Here is a 21148-nt window from a genome sequence, read left to right as displayed (position 1 = left end):
GCTGCGGCCCCAACACGTGGGAGAACCCTCCCCGTGCGCCCAGAGCTTGGCCTTTTCAATTAGGAAATGTTATGAGAAAAGGTCTCCTCAAACACCTCTGGACCTGATTTTAATTTATGTAATACCACATTTTCATGTTAATAACAATGTGTATTTAAGACATCTGTTTGAAGGTCTGCAATGTTAATTTACTACAGAAAAAGAGCGCCCATAAAATCTGTTATATTCACTCTCTTTTTTTTTTTTTTTTAATTAACATTTTGCCTGTTTAATGGGTGCTTTACCAGAGTTCAAATTAAAATCAGGCCTTTTATCTTTATGGCTGCTGCACAGTCGCAGCTGCTCACAGTTATATCACAGATGAACTGAGCCTAATTGAAAATAAAAATGCAAATAAAACCTACCCCATAACAGCTTTTCACGGACGGGGGCTACCCGAGCTGATTTAAGAAAAACAAAAATGACTCCTAGAGTTTTGCAAGAAGTGAAACCTCGGTTCACATTTTTGGTGCTAAGCTTCCCCCTTGCGTTCCACTTCTGCCTAAAATTTCCTTGGAAAGGCCCCTGGCTGCCAGCGGCACGTGGGGGTGGCCAATGGCCCCATGGGACCAGCCCTGCAGACTGGGTGGCTTTGGTTTCTGGCCACAGGACAGCACGGACAGGGAAGCAAATCATTTTCCATTTTAGTTTTGCAGGTCGCACTACCACTTAAGCTCCCAGCAATTACTTTGCATTAATAAAAGGCTGTTTAAAGCCGTTTCCTGCCCTATCCTAGAACAAAAGGAGAAATAATATTCCCCAACTGTGATTCAGGGGCTCAGGAGGATTATGGTTCCTGGTGTGAACCTCCAATTGCAGCACATGGATGTTCACACCTTTTATCTTGTTTGCCATAGCATTAGGATCACAAATCTCTTCTTCCACTTGTTTAAACCACTGCAATTCCCTTTACTCCAGTGATTACCCTAAATTTATTCCATCATAACTGTGATCAGAGTCCGGTTCAAGAATCTGGTCTGCCGTTGCTGCCTCTCATACCTGCAGCCATCTCATCAGGGCACAGCGGTGGGATTAAATTACCCTACAGGAGAATTTTCTCACCTATTTTTATACCCTTGTTACAAAATAATTCTGCTCTTGTGGGCCAACCATTTCACAGACACACAGCTCAAGTGCCCGTGCTGCAAATGAGGGATTTTATTTGGCTTAAATGTTCCTGAACTACTGCTGAACTCCAGAAACAGGCAGAGCCGCCGCAGCTCGGTGATCCTAATCCACAAGGATCCTGCCAGGGAAACAAATTCAGAGCTGGACACACTTTTTCATTGGTCTGAAAAGGGTCACAAACGTCTGTGTGACAAAATACACGGCAATCGGATCCATTCGGGCCCATTTGTACCCTCGGGAGTCTCCCTCACTCCATCTGCAAAGCTGTGGGCTTCCTGGTAAGTTCTTCCCTGCGTGTGTTCTCCAAAACTCAAGGCAAATGACATTTTCCAGCTGACCCATAACTAGTTTTCCTATCAGTGTATCAATGTAAATATTGATTAAATCAAGAGGTACAGTCTGATGATGAAGCTGTTGATGACCCCTAAGAGTAATTTGCTACAAACAATGTGTTCGTGAATACCAGCAAACATCCTTTCATAGTTACGCTTGGACCAACAGGCCGTATTGACTTAATGATATATAGTCCAGACCTTAGAAATTATTATCCTTACCAATGTCACATTTGTCTCCAGTCTTCCCAGGTGGACACAGGCACTTCCCAGTTTCTGGATCACAAGGAGCTCCTCCGCAGTCACATCGATGTCGGCACCTCTCTCCAAACCAGCCCCCGTCGCAGCCTGACAGCAAGAACGCTCTTTTAGATGCACGTTTGAATCGCCAGATTTTTCCAGGATGCCTCAGAGGAAAGCTCATAAACTCTCCACTGAAGCTAATGTAAATGCCAAGTTTAATGAAGAATCGAACTTAGTGGAATAGGCATAATATTTATACAAACTCTCCTTGTGTTGGGTTCGTCTAATCTTACCTATCAAAGGTATCTGTAAATCTGTCCCAGAAACATAACTGGCACTTATTTTCATTTTTAATTAGGAACTCTCTAGAAGGCCATTCCGTAACACTCGACAGGTTTGACATGCACCTATTTAATAATCTTATTTGGAGTTTTAGAAGCAAATTTAAAAATCAGTAAAAAGAGCTTATTTTTAATAAACAACATGTGGAACTCATTGCTGTAAGACATCACAGAGACCGGACTTTCAACGTATTAATCGGAACCAGATTAGTTAATTTTTAAGGAAATGAGAACACCCAGCTATATAAAAGGTAAACAAATCCCAAATCCAGTGTTTCAGGATATTCGTAAACTCAAAATATAGAAGAAGTGGATCTCAATAAAGATTTGACTAATGACATGGGGTTTTTTGAGCTCTATTTTGGTTTTGTTTATTTTTCTCTTTTACATTAGAGGGGTACTAGTACCTTTCTCACAGTAGACACCTTGGTAACCCAAAGGACAAATGCACTGCCCTGTCACTGCATCACAGCTCGCCCCATTTTTACAGGCACAGGCATGAAGACAGCTTAGCCCATAGAATCCAAGGGGACACCCTGAAAAATGAAAGTATAAAATGAGGAAGGTTTATGAAAAAAACCATGTACCTCTTTAAGATCCTCTGTATTCTCAGCTACGTTCCCTGGGAGCGCTAACTCTAATAGTGCCACACACTTTTAAACTTGTATTAACATTAGAGGTAGGGAGTTAGATCTGGAAGCAGCTGGGTGACCTGCAACACCCTGAACATTTTAACCGCTCTGGTGAGGTGTTTACATGATGTTCTGAAGCCCCACGTCCCCTCAGTGTCAGAAAACCCACACCCAGGGTGTCTCCACTCACGGTGCTGGCAGGAGTGGCCGTAGAAGCCCGCAGGGCAATGGCAACAGCCCGTGAACCGGTCGCAGGTGCTGTTGTGCTGGCACGAGCAGTCCAAGGCACAGCCGGAGCCGTACTTCCCCGGGAGACATTCTGCTGGCACGAGACGGGCAGAAAAACACATAAACAGGAAAAAAATTATCACTGTCTTCACCCAGAAAAGCTCTTGTGTGATAGCTTGTACGGCTGAGATGTGATGCCCGTACCATAGCTTGAGAGCGTGTGTTATGAAGACACAGCATTTCTGCACAACTATGATGTACTTACATACTTCAATGAGAAATCTTTTGTATTACATAGATGTTCAAACAGAAATTTCCTTGTACTTTTTATAGTCTACCTTTTAAAGTTTGTCTCGAAGTATAGTCAATGTTGAACTTGTACCATGTGTTGCAAAGCTACATAGTCAATAGTTTGATTTTTTTCCTATATCTACAGAAATATTTTCTTTTAGTCACTTAGAAAGTGTGAAAGAAAACAAAAAGCTTTTCCTACTCTGTGTTATCATTGGAGTTCACACTATTCCAATTCCTAATAAAACCAGGAGGATCTCTTTCACACATAGCAACAGACTTTCCATGTATAATGAGATATCTGCTTTTACAGAACTAAACACATCTCAAATTACTGAAAGTCAAGTCATGCAAAAGTGACGGTGCCAGTATAATTAACCTGGACACCATTTCTGCATAAGTTAACTTCCCACTGCTGTGATAATTTGAATCTGGGCAGACCAACTCAAATGCTCATGGCTGTCCAAATAATCAAATTCATAACTCTGCAAATGTCAGACAAGACCTTTCAAGAACATCATATCTAATCACTAGACAAAGGGTGCCTGATTAGCTGCCTTTGATTTCTAGTCAAAACACACTCAAAGCCACACTTGCTGAGGAAATCAAGGCTTCAATTTCCAATAACTTGGCTATCTCTGTTGGAAGATAAACAGTGAAACTCTTTCTAGTGATAGAACACACAGTCCTTTATGCAATGTGTGTCTGTATCTGCCCACATGCTTGACACCAGAGATGCTTTATCTAAGCATGTCTGCAAGATACACCCACTACATCCACTACTCCACGTGGTGACACCTCCATGACCCTACTGGGACTCTGCAATTTAAATGCACCCTATGGATGGTCATAAAGGTTTCAAGGAACAGACAAATAGAGATGAATACAGGTGGCATATGCAACACGAAGGTAGCCAGTTATTGGTAAACTGTACTTTTTTTAGTGGGGGTGTTTTAGTGCCCACAGTGATGTTCCTGTCGTGAGTGGCTCCATGTAGTCAGCATCTTTCCTTTTCTCCCTGTTCCTTTTCTGCACACGTGTATATATGAAGCAGGTTTCTGAGTCAGGTGCAAAGTGAAATAATTGCACAGAATTCTGCTAAGAAGTATTACTTTTATAAGACACTTTTATATAGGGACATTCCCCTCTTAAAGACCAGTTCTTGGTAAAGATATGCATGGAGTTTGAGGTGGATACTCTACAGATGTTAGGGACAGAAAGGCTGTAAAGGAAGGCCTGAGAGTGTGTTGGGGAGATTGCTCTAAGGCAGTTACGATGTAACAATGACATTGTCTTGAATGTGAACTCAGAACTAACTATTTGACATCATATCAGTAAACTCATGGTTTCCTGAACACTTAGGCTCATAACTACACAACTATCTTTTATCTGGAGAGAGAAGTGGGAACACAGAAATAACAAATGATTCTTGAGAAATGGACAAAAAGATGTGGAAAAACTACTCTGCATTGGCAGGAAGTTTTTTGGAGTGAAATCTGAGCTTATTCTGTTCAAGTGTGCTTTGTCTTGTGTATGGGAGAGCTGTCATGGAGAAGTAAGGGAGAGATAGCAAGACAATCTCAATTGCTTTGGACAGATGTTGTCAGAACTGTACTAACAAGGAAGTCAATACACGGGAAGTACAACTGCAGTCTAATATCAAAGCAAAGAGAATAACAAGACAGGAGGGAAATGCCGGATTTTGCTGACTTCAGAGGAGGACATGAAAGAAGATACAAAATAATCCTCCCATGAACAAAAAACCACAAAAATTGGACAGGAGAAGAAATAAGAGTCAGTGCAAAAGGAATTTGTGAGAGTTAGAGAGCAGGACTCACAAGCAAACTGTCTGAAAAAAGACCTAAAGCTCTAACTAGAGGCAGTTCTGTGTGAGAGAAGCTAGAGAGGTGAATGCAGCTGGGAGAGAGTCTACTTAAAGAAAAACTGTCCCCTTTTGTGGGTCTGTAGACACTGCAAAACCCTGCCTGACTGTACACGTTCACTGTCATCAAAGCAGAAAATTACCTTTCTCGCACGATCTTCCTGTCCAGCCGAGCCCGCAAGTGCAGTTGCCATCCACGTGGTCACAAATACCACCGTTCTGACAGGTACATGTCAGGTGGCAGTTGGGGCCATATTGTCCCTGGGGACACACTACAGAGAATTAACAAAGTTTGGAAAAAAGAATTAGCATCCCAAAAAAGGATGAAGGTGACAGGGAATAAGTACAAAACACATGCTCCCTGTGGAGTATCCCATGTGTCTGATGTCTCACAAGGGCTGTAGGAGACCCTATTCCACACTTATGAAACATCAAAACAGGTTGTCCAGAGAAGTGGTGGATGCCCCATCCCTGCAGACATCCCAGGCCAGGCTGGACGGAGCTCTGAGCAATCTGAGCTAGTGAAGATGTCCCTGCTCATGGCAGGGGTTGAGCTGGATGAGCTTTGAAGGTCCCTTACAACCCAAACCATTCTGTGATTCTTATTAGCAATTTCAGTCAAACACTCTCTGTCTCACCATATCTCCTCACTTGGCTTCACTCCACATTTCTTCCTCTTGTTCTCCTCCTTTGGTCCCATCTTTCAACTCCTCCTCTTCAGCAAATCCTCTCCCTTCAGTTTCTCAGTTCAAGTAATTTGCTTCTAAATGTAGCCCCACCCATCCACAGCACCCTCACACCGCTCGTGTTGTGTGCTACAAACTACCTTTTTGCGCCATCTTTACATTCTGTTTGGACTGCAGTCTCTCAAAGCAGCTTTGTGGAGAAACCCATGCACCAGCACCGAGCGTGGTGGAGCAAAGCCCTGAGATGTGGGCAGGACATGGGGGGAGGACAAAGGCAGGGTGATGGAGCAGAGAGGGACAGGGGCTGAATACAGCAAACTGCAATGTTATCAAGCAAAGGTGTTGGGAAACACAGCTATAAACAATGTTTGGTGCTGAGTTTTATCTGCTGGTTGTTATAAGTCCTGACTGACGAGATGACCTCGGGTCCTGCTTTGTTACCTTGCTGACAGCTGGGTCCCATTTGGCCGGGAGGACATGTACACTTGCCAGTCCGTGGGTCACACTGACCTTTACCGCATGCACAGAACAGGATGCAGTCCTTCCCATATCGGTTTTCAGGGCAAGCTGAAGAAAACACAGCTTTTTGTTAAACACCTGTGATATCCAATGCCAGTTTGCATTTTTAACATAGGACCATTCAGGTAGAGTTGGTTTCATTTTTATCTCAGCTAATGTGCTTCAAAGCAACAACTATGAGAGCAAAACTCATCCAAAGACATGGTTGCTTCTTCCTCTTAAATTTTACTTGAAGTTACAAATATGATCCACAGTGTCACATGGAACATTTAATAGGTTTCCTACCAAAAAAGTGAGTGTACAACTGAAATATCAGCTACAGACATCTTTCCTTCCTTAATATTGATGCTGTGGTATGCTGAAAAGCAAAGCTACAGGCTACATTAAAGCTACATTAAAGCATTGCTGTGAAAAAGCTGAAGAGAACTTCATAGAGATCATAGCTTTGGAAATAGCACAGAAATTGAGCCCCCCACTTAAGCTCTGAAACAGAAAAGTAAAAGTAGGGTTGCCATGGAGTCTTTACCAGTTTTGCCATGACAAAACTTGATCTTTTTCCCATTTATTGAAACTAATGGCAGCGTAGTGTGAAGCAAAATATTGAGATAATTTCTCAACCTAGAAATTTTGGACAGGAAGAAGGAACTTGGGCAATTCCTGCTGAGCTGGCTCTAGAAATAAATTTGGGCAAGCAGGTTGTAATCCTGGGATGAGTGTCCTTGCTTCTACGCACGCAGAAGAGAGGAAAAATATTTTGCAAGAGATTTTTTACAAAGCTGGAATCCTGATTTACAATTCAAGGAGGAGGTAGCTGGGATCTGTCTGTTTTTCTGCTGACAGGCTCTTATGTAGATTATTCTCTCTGCTGTTTTTTGAAAGCAGCAGAACGTGAACGCTGGCTTACTTTTACTGCAGTCGGCTCCAATGAAACCAGGCGCGCAATCACAAGTTCCTGACACAGGGTCGCAGTGGCCTCCATTCATGCATTTACAGGGCTTTTGGCAGTTTGATCCATAAGTACCTTTTGGACACCCTGTTTCAAAAGAACAAAACAGCAATTAGGCTATGTTGCTACTGGGGCCATTCCATCTCTTGTCATAAGCACTTTGTTTCTTTCAACCAAAATTAGATGCTCGTTTTCTACCTCTATTCACTTCTGGAGGGCCAGGAGTGGGCACTGACAAGCAGATGGTTGCCTCGAGCAGCGAAGGCAACACTGACTTGCAGTGTCAAACCCCTGGACAGCCGGACCAACTGCTGCTGAGCCTGGTCCCACCGTTCCTGGCTCTGCCCGCTCCTCCATTCCTCATATGTGACAGTAGGTAGCAAGAAAACCAAGCTCAGCTCTTCAGAGGTTTTCCTCCTAGATTTCTATTCCAAATCAGCCTGTTTCCCATTTCCCTCCCATGGCAGAGATGAAGAGGCCCTGGGATGGTGAGAAGCCGTGAGCCACCTCTGCCTCCTTTAGTGGCTGTTCTAGCTCACAAGTTACAGATAGTGGGTCTCATATTTAAAAAATATTTCAGCTGGAGAACGTTGGTTTTTGTCTATAATCTACTCTTTCATTCCAAACCAGAGTTGGCATTGCTTGGACACAGCTAGTGGGCTGTGGATGAAAGACGCAACAATAACACAAAATTTCAGGAGACACCTTCTCAGAAGATAGGAACAGGAGAGAGATGATTTAAATGTAAGGCCAGAAAATTCTCTGTGGAAAAAAAAAAAAAACAACAAAATAAAACAGCTGTATTTTTTCATAGCCAGAAGAAACATCAGGCTTGGATGGATTGCTCAGCCAGTATTAACATGGCAACAAGCTGTCCATGAAGAGGTTTTCCAGGTGGTAGCGAGTACTTCTGATTTATTTTTTGACAGCTAATGTTCAACGAACACTGAACACTAGATCAGGAAGACGTGAATGCATCTGCCAGGTTTAGGCTCATGTCTTCAAGACAATCTTTAGAGTGATGGAGGTTGGAACTGAGGAGAAGAGCCGGGCAGAGCTGCCAGGCACATGCCTCTGTCTTTTAGAGCAATGTAATGATCATGGAATGGTTACACTAGTGCTACTACCTCTACATGTGATTTCTTTGCTCCTTCTTTCCTTCTCTTCCCCTGGCAGAAGGAAAGTCTACGGCTACTTTGGAAATCTGGTTGGATATATATTTGCATGTGTCTCCAAGCAACACATCTCTTGCAATCTCTGCATAAATAACTTTATATTTTTTCTCTCTTTTCTGAAGGCATGAAAGCATGGTCTGAGCGGCTGGAGAGATCTCTGGATTTCTTGAACTATTCAACAGAGGGTGCTTATGGTAAAGCTTTAAAGGGATGCCTTTTAAAATAAAACTGAAAACTGGCTTCTGCTCAAATCAGGATAGCAGATCATCAGCACTAAACAGATACACACTTTTATAATGTGCAGATACTCTCCCCAGCCCTTCTCAACTATGGCTTCTTCTCAATGAGATCTTCGTCATCAGTGCTTCCATCTGTCAGCACAGAAAATCTGTTTCATGTGCAAACCCTGGCATCGAGGAGTGAGCCCTGCAACACCTATTTCATTTCCACCAAGACGTAAAATTAAGGACACACCCAGAGTCAATGATTTACTGGGATTTTAAGTAAGTTTCTTTTCCTCCTCCCTTCCTTTCAGTCATCCTTTGGCTTTTCTCTTTTTTAATTCTGTTTCCCACACTCCCAAACATGCTGCTTCCCCCTGGCAAAGCTTTTGGAGTTGTTCCTCGGCTCAAGACTAGAAAGAGCTGTTCCATTACTGGAAGGGATGCAGCAATTCCCCCCTTACCAGTTTATTTACCCTTGCAGCGTTTTGTATTTATTTCAGTTCAACAGGGAGAAGCACAAGCAGAGCAAACACATGAGCTGTGATGTTCACATGATTATTAACGAGACCATTTCAGCTGCTACAGCTTTGCAGGGGAACTTCTGCACAGATAGCCAGGGCAATTTACACAGTGTCCTGCCATTTGAGTAGGCTCTGCCTTTATAACGAGGGTTAGCCTCTAACCACCACTTATCTCATAAAGACATTTTCTAATTTAACAGTTTCCTTTGCATCTGACTCGTGTTTTTCTGAGAACAGCAGGAGCAGCAGCCAGATTTCTAATTCATTTCCTGATTTTTTTCCTCCTGGTTTGTGTGGGTTTGCCATGAGCAAGAACTCCTAAATCTTTTCATACCAGCTGCATACACTAGGACTTTTCTTACCAATGTTATTAATTGCATTGTCAAAAAAATCACTTCTGAAGCATCCTGTTACCTCCAGTTTGAAGGTGAAGCTGGTGAGGCCTTTCTGGCTCAGGGTTCACCCAGCCCGGTAAATGTCACAGAGACACAGGACAGGGGTTTTTTATCCATTACCTCACCTCTTACTGCTTTTTCTTCATAACTTCACTCAAGCAGATCTGCCCATCCACCAAGTTATGGACAACTGATGGGAACCTTATTGCTCATTTGTCTGCTTCCTCTGGATCCTGCCAAGAGACTGTTTCAGCTCTTCACTCCAAAATTTGAGAACATGAAAGCCTCGTTGCTCTTAGCTCCTGGAAATTTGACTTCCCAGCCAACTACACCTTTTATAGATACTTTCTTGAACCTTTTTTCACAGTACTATAAATACAGCAATAGTTGCCAGAAACAGTTTCCAGCAGCATCCAACCACATGTTGACTGGACTGAAGCCCATTTCACGTCTTTGGGAGCAGCTCCCTATGCTGGTTTTAATATTATATCAAAAGCTTCTTCATCCTGGAGCAGCCCCAGTTCTCTCTGTAGTGAGGACGGTGGGAACATAGAGTATTCCCATCAAAGTCATGCTAGTTATCCTTGGATATCAGACACTCCCTTCAGAATCAGGTCCACCATCTCTCATTCCACTGACCCAAACCTAAAAATAAGTCCCACTTAAACTGTTTTCCTTCCATTTTTGTGTCTGCCTAGGTGCTGGTCACAGTGGCATAGGAAATAATAGAAAAAAAACCCCTGCATAGATGCAGGACAAATTTTCTCTCTCTGGGAATCTCTACCGCTCCATTATCTCTCCTGTAAATGTCTAACAAAACTATATTTACTTAAGTAAGAATTTGCTGTGCAAGGTGCTGTGTATTTTTGAAATCTAGGAGAACACAGTGCCGTGAATGATCACAGCTACACAGGAGCCCATGGTAAAATCCCCTCTGAATGCAACAAAACGCAGATTTCAATTTGTAAGTAATTTCTTTTATATCAGAATTGTCTGCAATTATTAATGTTTTAAATTTTAAAATTCTGAAGTAAAATCTTGAGGATCTAAGCAATCTTGATGACATGTACTGTAATGTACAGAGATTTAGTACTACGCACACAGGTAATGACTACTGAAAGATTACTACAGAAAAGTAACAGGCTAACCGTGATTAAGTCCTTTAAAATGATACTCTTAAATACTTGATCTCCACTACTGCTCTACTATGATATTTATTATAATCTAATGTATAATGGACTCAGCTCTAGTTTAGATTTTGAAGGCCAGATTTCAATCTCGCAGTGAAAACTGATGTACAAAGGAAGACAGAATCAATCCTTACATTTACATTCATATTTTACAGAACAACTTGTGATGACATGATGGTAACACAAATGCTCCTCTCTGAAATGAGCCTCTTTCCTATTGCTACTCAAGAAATAAAGCACAAGTTTAACCCTTACTAGAGCCGCACATATTGCAGCAGGTCTTTGTATCCAAATTGTCACCCAAAAAAGCAAGCAAGCCAAACAGGGCCATGCTGGATCTCTAGGAAACAAAAAATAGCATTTGCCAGTTTGCAGGTTTTGTTTTATTTTTTTTAATAAGACTATTACAAGCCATGGAGTAAAAACAAAATTAAAGTTGTAAATAAAAAGGTAATTAAGTGTCTCCTTTTTTGGATACTTTGGTATATGTTTCTTATCAGCTGGCACATTCCACCAGGAGCAACTAAACAGATGTCCTAAAATATCAGCATGAGGCATGTGGATCTGGGAATATTTTTTATGGTGGAACATTCAGCCAATTGGCATTTTGTCCTCTACACTAGTCACCATTTTTCAATCTAGAGTAACAATTTGTTTAATTTGATTGTTCCTCAGAAGGCCCTACAACTTAACTGACTTTATGAATCACTCAGATTTATTGCCAATTGCAGCTTGTTGTTTTCTAATAACCATTTGTCCTTACTTGAACACACGGAGATTTCGGGAAGCATTTTGGCCTGGGTATTTGCAAACAAAAGGGCAACACAATATCCAGGTGTAACTGAAGATGGGAGGTGTAAATGCAGAGAATGAATTTGGTATTCTTCAGCGTGGCACATAATTGGAAGTGATTTAGCTAGTAAATGAGTCTGTTGTGGGTTTTTAAAATGTTTTAAAATTGATTTGAAAATAGAAAGTATTTTAAAAATATTTAAAATACATTAAAAATATTTAAAATACATTTAAAATCTGATACTCACGGAGGTTGCAGCGGGGCCCGTGGTGGCCCGGGCGGCACGCACAGTCACCAGTCACCGGGTGACATTCCTCATTCTCAGCAGAACACTGACATACTCGGTTACAGTTCTTACCATACGTGCCCGGTGGACAAGCTTGGGGAAGAGGAAATGTAAAAATTAAATTTGTCTTGGTAAATACAGGACTCAAACAAAGAGAGAGCTGAAATTTATTGAATAAAATCCCTGCCTACAGAACGACTCTGTCCTTCGGGACTTTGGATTTATTACATTTACTTAGGGGTTACTTCACTGCTTGATTTTGTTTCGTTCAGTCAATTTGTGCCCAACTGTCAAGGGCCAGATACAATTTTCTTGTCACTAGAGAAAATCATAGGGAAATGTCAGGTAAAATTGACTAAAATAACAGTATAATTCACGAGGGACCAGGCGGGTGGATAAAGACATTCTACTTTTTGCAGGGAGTTCAAACTTGCGAAGCTGCTGTAGCACCAACATCTTTACAGGTTTTATTTTGGCCGCTGATGGCCACGTTGCTGACAGGTTTTGGGCTTTCCATACCTTATTCTTACATCTCACTTCCACTAAGTTGCTCTGGCTGTGGGTCAGGATTTAGAGTCTTTTAGTGCAGGATATGGGACACCAATGTCAATTCTTTTAATTATTTTTGTTGTTGTTTTTCTTTTTGCTAAAGCAGCACTCAGGCAAAATGTTGTAACAAAATACAAAGACAAAACTATGCAGCTGGGGTCACAGAACGAGCCTGCTTTCAAAGTCAGCTCCAGACGGCCAAATTCAACATTGAAGAAAAAAACCATAATGACATTTCCAGGAGCTCTGACAGCAGGAATAGATGTTCTCTCATGGGGACAAGACCAGCAGAAAGCAGAGCTGCTGCTTTACCCACAGCACAGCGATGGCCACGGGCAGGAGCCAGGCTCCCCTGGCACCTCTTCACTCTATGTTCATCCAGTTTAGTCCCTGGCTGTGATCCTAGAGAAGGTAAAACTGAACAGACACCAGAACCCGCCAAAATATTTCGGTGAGCACCACTCAGCCCTTGTCCATCTTCACTGTGAGGCTGTCGTCTCCTCCATCTCCAGGCACTGATTATATCATCAGGTTTTTATTCAATAATTTAATTTATTAATTAATTTACAAGGAAAATTTTTGTGTTCTTATAACAAACTCACTTTTCTCGCAGCTGTAGCCGGTGAATCCCGGAGGACAGCCGCACTCGCCTGTCAAATGGTGGCAGGGGGTACCTGTGGGACACCGGCACCGTCGGGCACAGCCTGTGCCGTAGCGACCAGGCAAGCAAGCTGCAATGAGGCAAGTGATCCTTGTTAGGACACAGGGCAGGAGCCGGGAAGGATGGTGCAAAGCCACCCCGCTTCAACAAATCTGCTGCACCCGAATCTGTGAGCACCTCCAGACCAAGCCCGTGGAGAAACATGGGAGTGAAAGGATCCCATCACCGGCTCTGGATCCAGGAGGAACATACACACCAACCTGAACTTTCCTCCTCAACGCTGAGCAGACACTCACGTTTGTCACAGTGCTTCCCTCGCCATCCCTTGTCACAGCGACACGCTCCAGTTTGATGGTGGCAGGACAAGCCGTGTACACAGTCACATCGCTCCTCGCACTGTTTGCCAAAAAATCCAGGGGGACAGACTGCGAGGAGAAGCAGAGAGAGCAACAGTTCTTCCCTCTGCATGGAAAACATCCGTTGTTGGCAAATGAGCCAATATTATTCTTCCTGCACATGGCGATGTATTTTCAGAAGACTGCAAGCCCAGAAAATATCATTGAAAGATAATATATTAAAAATATTAAAAGCATTTAACATTGACTATTAATGAGCCTGCACATGAAAGTTTGCACCGACTTAGTTACAGCCTAGAGTACAAATCCAGATAGTGGCTACAGAGCTGGCGATGCCAACCACTTATACACAATGATGGGTCAGTGGTTTGAACCATGACAATGCGCTGTGTCCATGTGCTGCCTTCCACCTCACAGTTCTCTGCAAAGTGATCAGGAGAAAGCCAGGTCTGAAGAAAAGGAAGGTGAGCTCTGTGAGGGCTTTACAGGTCACACTGGTGGCTGAGGCTTCGAGAGTCCTCAGCCCCTCAGGAGACATCAGAACATGGTTTGTGACTTGCCAAAGTCACAGCACCTCAGCAGCTGAGCTGAAGGCACAGTTCAAGTCATCTGATATCTACTGCTTATAAGACTTCTGTTTCAGGGATTTACATGGATCTAACAAGATATGTCAAATCTGGGCAATCTGGATCATGTGCAAGGAAGGGGCAATTTGAACCACTATAGTCCAATTTGCTGAGCTCCCCTTGATGACTTAGAGAGAAGCAGCAGCATGTGGCTGATCTGGCAAACTCTCCTCACAACCCACTCCCTTTCATACATTCTTTCTTGTATCCGTAAGGTACCTTTATTTTCCTAGCAGGCAGGGAATAAAAGTGTGAGATAAAATGGTTTGGATAAGAGCATGTATTTGTGGTCGGGCCTGCACACCTGCCTGCAGGACTCCTGAGACACATGGTGAGCGCTCACGCTGGCATTATTTCTTATTGTCTTACAGAATACTGGAAAAATTAGGATACAAAAGAGAAATGGACTTCATATTGTGGAAGCAGAAATGGCTGACTACAGAAAAGAGTGATTAAAAAAACAAAAGAAAACAAAATCATCCACAGAAGGAAGTGCCCTTACCAGCATCACAGCGGTCCCCAGTCCAGCCAGCGTGGCAGATGCATTTCCCTGAGTGCTGGTCACAAACCCCGTGGTGGCAGCTACAGTTCTGCTCACAGCCCTCTCTGTCCCTACACTCTGAAATGAGATGGGAAGACTGAGTGGGGGCCTGGCTGGAGGTGCTCCATGGAGACCACACTTTTGCCTCTGAAACATGTTGAGATAACTTAGCTGATCCTAAAAACCTTCAGTGGGTGAGATTTCAAAGTGTCCCATGGCAAAATTATCTATTTTCCTCTTGGAGGGTTTATTTTATTCTTTTTTTTTTTTTTTCTCTTCAAATTGAGTACACTACCTACCTTCCCTGTCCCCATGGGACAGAGAACAGCTTATTCCTCTCCTTTGTCCCGCAAGTTCCTAGCACCATGGTACCTTCAAGTGCAAACACCACATCTCTCGTCAGACTTTTTATTTCCAACTAAACCACCCCAATTTTTTCAACATCTCCACACTTAGTGCTCTCCAGCGCTCTGCCTCTCTTCTCTCTGTCTTTTTTTCCTAGGCTGTCTCAAACCAAAGCCAAATTTCCTTTCAGAGCAACTGAAATGAGGTGCTGGAGGGACGAAGGATGTGAAGACACTCACCCAGCTCACACGCTATCCCCGTCCAACCTTGGGGACACCGGCACTCGCCCGTCACCCGGTCACAGGTTGCCTGGCCATGGCAGACACAGCGCTGGAGACAGTTTGCACCGAACCAGCCAGGAGGACAGGCTGCAAAGAGGAGGTGGGACAAAACCTTCTGATAAAAGCACAGGAGGATGACACAGGCTAAACACAAGCTTTCCAGGTTACACCCTCCTCTCACCCTGGTGATCCTGGAGAAGCTGTGGGAGGCAAAACAGAGTAAAAATGGGGCCATGACTGATAAGGAATTACACAGACCAGTGAAAAACTGGTCTGGAACATAATAGGTGACGAAGTGAATTAGCTACGACCTGCCAAATGACCTTGACATTTTCTGTTCACACCTACAAAAAACATTTCTTGGTTCCTACCAGCTTTCTCAGCATGCAGTGGAGTTATTGATTTCCCTGTTTTCAGCATTTCTTTGTATAGTCTTCTTAAAATCACAACTCCTTTTCTAATTGACCTTGTTACCTACAGCTGGTTGATGACATTTTATAGCTTACCTAATTTTGATTAAGTAAGTCTATTGGTTCCCACTGCAACCAGATCCTATAGATAGAACCCCATTTTTTAGCATAAAAAATGCACACTTCTGTCAGAATGGCACCTTTTAAAGACATTAACAGGAGCACGTTCTGCAAAATGCAGCCACCAGGTGATGGCTCATCCAGCCTCACACACTTATTCTACCTCTGTACGTCCAAAGAGAAAAATTCCCCAGATGTATCATTAAAGAAAAACGGTATGTTTGACAACATCTTCAGGTTGTTTTATGAACGTGAGATTCAGGGAGGCTTCACCTTCAAGTTTTATTTCCAAGACAGAATAACTGAAAGAAGGAATTCCCTCGCTATGTCATCCCTGCTGGAAATGCTTGACCTCTGCTTCAGGACACTAATTTAAAACTCTGACTGTTCTTAAAATTTAGACTTCCCTTACTAACTGTTTAATAAGAACCATCTTTGCACATGCTTTTTGCTTTGCCTGACTTAAAACAGGTCTATGGTTTTGTAATTACGCTTCGAAACAGAAGGCAGGTATAATACATGCTTTTCAAACATTTGCTTTGCTTTTGTATTGGAGGCCTTCATGTGAAACACAAAATTTTAGGTCATGTCATACATGCCATCAAGGAATGGTTTGGTATCTTCCCGATTTTTTATTCCTTTATGGAAAGAGCTCTTCGTACTAGGTTTTAAAGGGGCACCCACTTCACCTATATATTCCTCTAGCCCTGACGGCTTTCATCCCCTTTCCCCAGCCATCCTCTTGGTGCACCAAAGGGCAGCTGCTGCTTGTGTGGAGGTGCTGACTCCAACCCCAGCTCACCCAGAAGCATCTATAGCAGCATCCTCAGCTCAGTGGCGCCACTTACAGAACCAGATAACCCACAGGGGAGGCACAGAAAAAGGAGCCACAACAGGGATGGACAGACTTTTTCTAGTGGTTTGGATGCAGGGGATTAAGACGTGTAACATAAGCCTCAGCACAGCTTTTCTTTGCCAGCCTCTTTCCTTTAAGACTCCTTGGCTTGTGTTTTAATCACACAGATTGGTCTAATTGCCAAGGCTGGAAGCCCCAGTGCTTTTCGCATGTTCTGGATTTAGCCTGTGTCTGGAACAACGTGCGGTAATGACGTGGATTGGTCGGGTGCATGGGACACTAAAGCAGGCCATAGAAAAAACAGTTTTGTTTCAGTGTCGTAAGTGGGAGTTTTATGGACCTTTTCTCCCTTAATCAGCCTTCAAACCCAGCTCTCTTTCCAGTTTATGACTGTTTCAGCCCCCTCTGCCCCAAGTACACCCATCTCCTACACTCAGTCCCTGCAACATGGCCCCACAGATTTATTTAATGGACTGAGCCATGTTATTGTGCAGATACAAAACCAATGACAACACAGGGCAATGAGCTAGTAATTAAAGTACCAACAAAGCCCCCCCTGAGCAGGACTTTTATTTTTCCCTCCTATAATCCTCTGTCAGGGGGTTGAATTTCTGCCTGTACCTTCTTGGCAGGTGGCTCCTTTCCATCCCGGGCTACAAAGGCACGTCCCGGTTACATGATGACAGAGCGCTCCGTTGTGACAGTGACAAGTGTGGCTGCAGCCTGGCCCATAGCTGTCCCCCTGGCAGGCTGCAACGAGAGAAGGTCCATAAAACTCCATCAGGAATCACCAAAGGAGGCATTACGCAGAGCAAACCTGAGACACAACCCGACGCTGGAGAAATCAGTTTGAAACTGGCTTCTGACAACTCACTTTTCACATAAGGGTGCCTAAGTCTATATATTAAGCATGCCTGACACTAAATAACGTGGCTTAAAAATATGTATCATAGCATGTTCTGAAGAGGCTTTAATCGCAGGGCAGGATTGCTCGGGTGATGGATCAGCTGCCATCCCCTGCCCTGTGGAATGTCTTTGTGCTAAACTAATGGTCCAGCAGAACCGCCAGCTTGACAGCCTGGGTATTTATTTGCATCCTGGTAAGAGAACTGACAACTTCATTGTTTTCAGTGTTCATTTTTCACAGCTGGATGCCTCTGCTCACCCAGAGTCTCAATCTTTGGTCAGAGAAGGGTGATATTTTCAATGCATTCAGTTAAGCAGCTGCCTCCCAGGTGAAAACTTAACGCGGCCATCTCGCAAATGTACACTTGCCGCAGCTCCATTTTCAGCACAAAAAATGGCAGCAATAAAAATCCTGTAGTCTCCATGGCACTGGAGATTTGGATAGCTTTAAATGAAGAAGTTGGACAGCCTCCTTGCACAGATTTTGTGTCGCCTGGCAAAGACTCTCTTTCCCCTGCATGAACCTGTCGGAGCCTCTCAGCCCCACAGCACTGCTGGCACACATCGGAGAGGCAAAAAAGGCTCTGATCTCTGATCCTGAGAGTGTTCTGCATCCAATGAATGTGACATCTCCCAGGATCGGACCCAAATGGTGACTTTTCACCAAAACCTCTATGCCTTTGAGGGTGCCAGTTTGCAGAACAAGACGCAGTGGTGCAGGAGGACATGTCACTAGGGACCAAAAGAAGGACTGAAACCATCTCCACCTTAGGTGAACTTGGCTGACAGTATCTGACCCATTCTGAGCCCTTTTCTTCCCATATGAGATCTTCCAGCTGCCCGAGACAGTTCTCACACACACCATTTCTCCCAGGACTTTTCAACAGGGTTCATTTTTGTCATCGCTTGGACCCCATCCACACTGAAACCACAAGAAAGTGCAGGAGCTCAGTCCCATCACAGTTAAAAGTTTGTTCTGCAAATGAGGCTTGGTTGCCAAGTTAAAGGTTCAGCCCATCCTACAGACCTCTGGCTCTGTTTTGGGAGCAGAACTAAATATTTCCACGATACAGACCAGAACTATATCATAACCAAGCCAAAGGAAAAACCAGCTCAGAACCAGGTCCCCTGACTGGTTACTAGTGGTTCGTGTGAGGTTTTTGGAGTATGCGTGCAAATCCCTTGTTATGCTTACCAAGAAGACAAAAGAGCTTTCCAGTGAAAATTCTGGTAAGAAAGCAGAAATTTCTGGAGACCAAAATTTTAATTGTTCTATTGGATGGATATGAACTTTTTTTAGCTTCTTGGTAGGATAATCCTGATTATCAAACTACTTTTCTGAAGTGTCAGATAACAAGTGATATATTGAAGCTATTTTATTAAGTTCCTCAACTGAAAGTACAAATATTCCTGGGACCTTTCTCCTTTCTTCACGATGACTGCAAAGTAAAGAAGGAATAGAAAAGTTCAAATTATTAGACTTTTTCCTTCTTCAAATTTGTCCTCTTGGTGACTTTCTTTTGTCAGAGAAGCATTTATTCATTTGCAGTCTTTAAAATCCCTTTTTGCACGCAGAGTAAGGAACACATGAAACAGATTTTCTTCCAGACTGGAAGTCAACAGATACTAAAAGTGTTGGGGAACACAGGGAAATGATGGGCACTGAGACTCTACAGTCTGATTTCATGCAGCTCCTGTGGATTATTATCTCCAAAATGAATCTTTGACTTTAAAAGAACAGAGAATTTGTAAAGTCAAGAGCTCACGTGCTATGAAATATCAAACCCCTGGTTATCAGTGCCCCCAAGCAGAGACTCTGGCAGAGCCAATGATTCCATACTCATTTATTTTGCAAACCAATGTGGACTTATTTTACCACAAGAGACTGCTGCTGTGAAGATCCTGCTGAGCCTCAATAGCTCCAGAAAGAGACATTTTTAGTAATAACAGAATCAGGGCAAAATGCAGATGCCAAATTGCATTCAGCTTCTACAACCCACACACAATGTGATTTTTTTTTTTTCAGTGTTTTGTTTGTTTTCTTATGGAAAGCGCAAAATTTGGATGCATTTTTTACAGAAAGGAAGGGAAGGTTACATCTCTGGCACAAAGAGATGCCAGACCTCAAGTCCTCACTTCTATATCACCAAGTCATCATGACAGTCAACAGAACAGTTAAATTAAACCTTTATTTTTTTAACATGAGCCATACACCTTTCCTAAACCTCTCTTTTGGAAACCTACAATATCTTAGGCAGATACTCAAAAAACCCAAACAAAAACAAAAGAAAACAAAACCCCCAAATAAAAATAACATCACCAAACACAACCTTAAGCTGAGGCAGGTCTTGCTTGGCAGATTTCAACCTAGATTAAAATAATTCATTTATAAGCAACTGAAAAACACAATCTTGTAATGGAAAGTGTTTGGCAGCTTCGACAAAAGGCATTGATGTCCGTATCACCCATAATTAGATAGCAGCGTATAAAACACAATGCATGGCCAGCTGAAGATCAATTCAAATCCCATGATGTCAAAATTATTCCTCAACATCCTCCAGCACATTGCCTGCAATCTGATTGCTTGAACACGAGCGCTGTCCATCCAGCTGCTGGAACTGGCAAGTCCCAGGAACCAGCAATGTGAATATTAAACACCCACCAAGGATGGCGAGTGTTGAATCGGTGTCCCCGACCTACAGTTGCCTCACTCCGAGCAGCTTTGGAGCGGCGTGGCCCATGTCCACTCTTAAAATCAAGATGGAGATTCATCATTTAAGCCAGGAGAAAAGCAGGTTACCCTTTGCACTGTTAACTGACCTTGCTCTTTTATGTATAGGCAAAGGAAACCTTGGAGACTTTGGCTTCTTCACCATCACAAGGAATAAATCAACCTGCCATAAAGCTCTAATGGTTGTGGCGCAAGAGAATAAATAGTTTCTTATATGAGTAGAGGGGGCACAGACAGCTGTTGACAAAGAGCTGCATTTCTTAATCGAATTTCATGAAATATGTAACAAAGCTTCCCATCCCTAATGCAGTCTAAAGAGCTGAGAAGGGCCAAGGTGACATGGTGCTAATGCCGTGGCTGGGCTGGAAAAATGGGCTGTGACCAAGAAGCAAATATTGTACCTGTTCAGCAGCAGCAGCTTTTCTGTGGCTCTGGCTCTGCATTTATGTCACAGTCAGCTCATTAACCAGCCACCACAGGGAAGTATTAACATCACTGTCCTCAAGTGGTGGGACACGCAAAGCCAAGGGTTCCTATGGAGAGGGCCATGAGGGGGCAAAAAGGGCTGCAACAGTGGGATGTTTGCAGAAATGTCTAAACAGTGGAAAGATTCACCAGCATTGACCCTCCTGTAAATCAAAAGAGCAAGCGATTTTGCAGGAGAAGCCCTTTCAGAAGACAGGCTGTGTTGTGTGGTGGGAGTAAATGAGGGAAAAATGAAGAGCAAACACAACCCTCAAACAGTGCTGGTTATAACATGGTATATGGCTGGAGAATAGAATTGCTTCAATCCAAGTATAATTATTTCTGTTTTCTAAAATCAACTGATTTTCTATTGCAGAAGTCTTTAGAACTCTAAGGAAAGTGTTCACTAACAACAAAAGTTTGCTCCTTGTAGAGCTGCTTTGGTCCCCA

At 43.1% G+C, this 21148-nt stretch overlaps 1 protein-coding gene across 4 annotated transcripts in view; it reads right to left on the bottom strand.

Annotated features, from left to right (window-relative positions):
- The window catches only part of LOC102096100 (multiple epidermal growth factor-like domains protein 6), a 198433-nt gene that overhangs the window by 6258 nt on the left and 171027 nt on the right, over positions 1 to 21148 (bottom strand). For 2 of the 4 annotated variants that reach the window (XM_065073496.1, XM_065073497.1), the window contains 12 exons: positions 17218 to 17346; positions 15169 to 15297; positions 14546 to 14662; positions 13358 to 13486; positions 13003 to 13131; positions 11813 to 11944; positions 7226 to 7354; positions 6244 to 6369; positions 5260 to 5388; positions 2906 to 3034; positions 2491 to 2619; positions 1722 to 1847 (listed from right to left, as the gene is read on the bottom strand). In XM_065073496.1, the coding sequence (XP_064929568.1) occupies positions 1722 to 1847; positions 2491 to 2619; positions 2906 to 3034; positions 5260 to 5388; positions 6244 to 6369; positions 7226 to 7354; positions 11813 to 11944; positions 13003 to 13131; positions 13358 to 13486; positions 14546 to 14662; positions 15169 to 15297; positions 17218 to 17346 (1533 nt within the window). Of the gene's footprint in view, positions 1 to 1721; positions 1848 to 2490; positions 2620 to 2905; positions 3035 to 5259; positions 5389 to 6243; positions 6370 to 7225; positions 7355 to 11812; positions 11945 to 13002; positions 13132 to 13357; positions 13487 to 14545; positions 14663 to 15168; positions 15298 to 17217; positions 17347 to 21148 lie in introns of those variants that run through there. The other 2 variants (XM_065073494.1, XR_010474611.1) reach the window with 2 other exon arrangements.

Source organism: Columba livia, chromosome 9 (genome assembly GCF_036013475.1).
Source record: "Columba livia isolate bColLiv1 breed racing homer chromosome 9, bColLiv1.pat.W.v2, whole genome shotgun sequence".
Taxonomy (NCBI): Eukaryota; Metazoa; Chordata; class Aves; order Columbiformes; family Columbidae; genus Columba; species Columba livia.
Note: the sequence above shows the minus strand (reverse complement) of the source record. Positions and strands in the feature narration are given on the sequence as shown.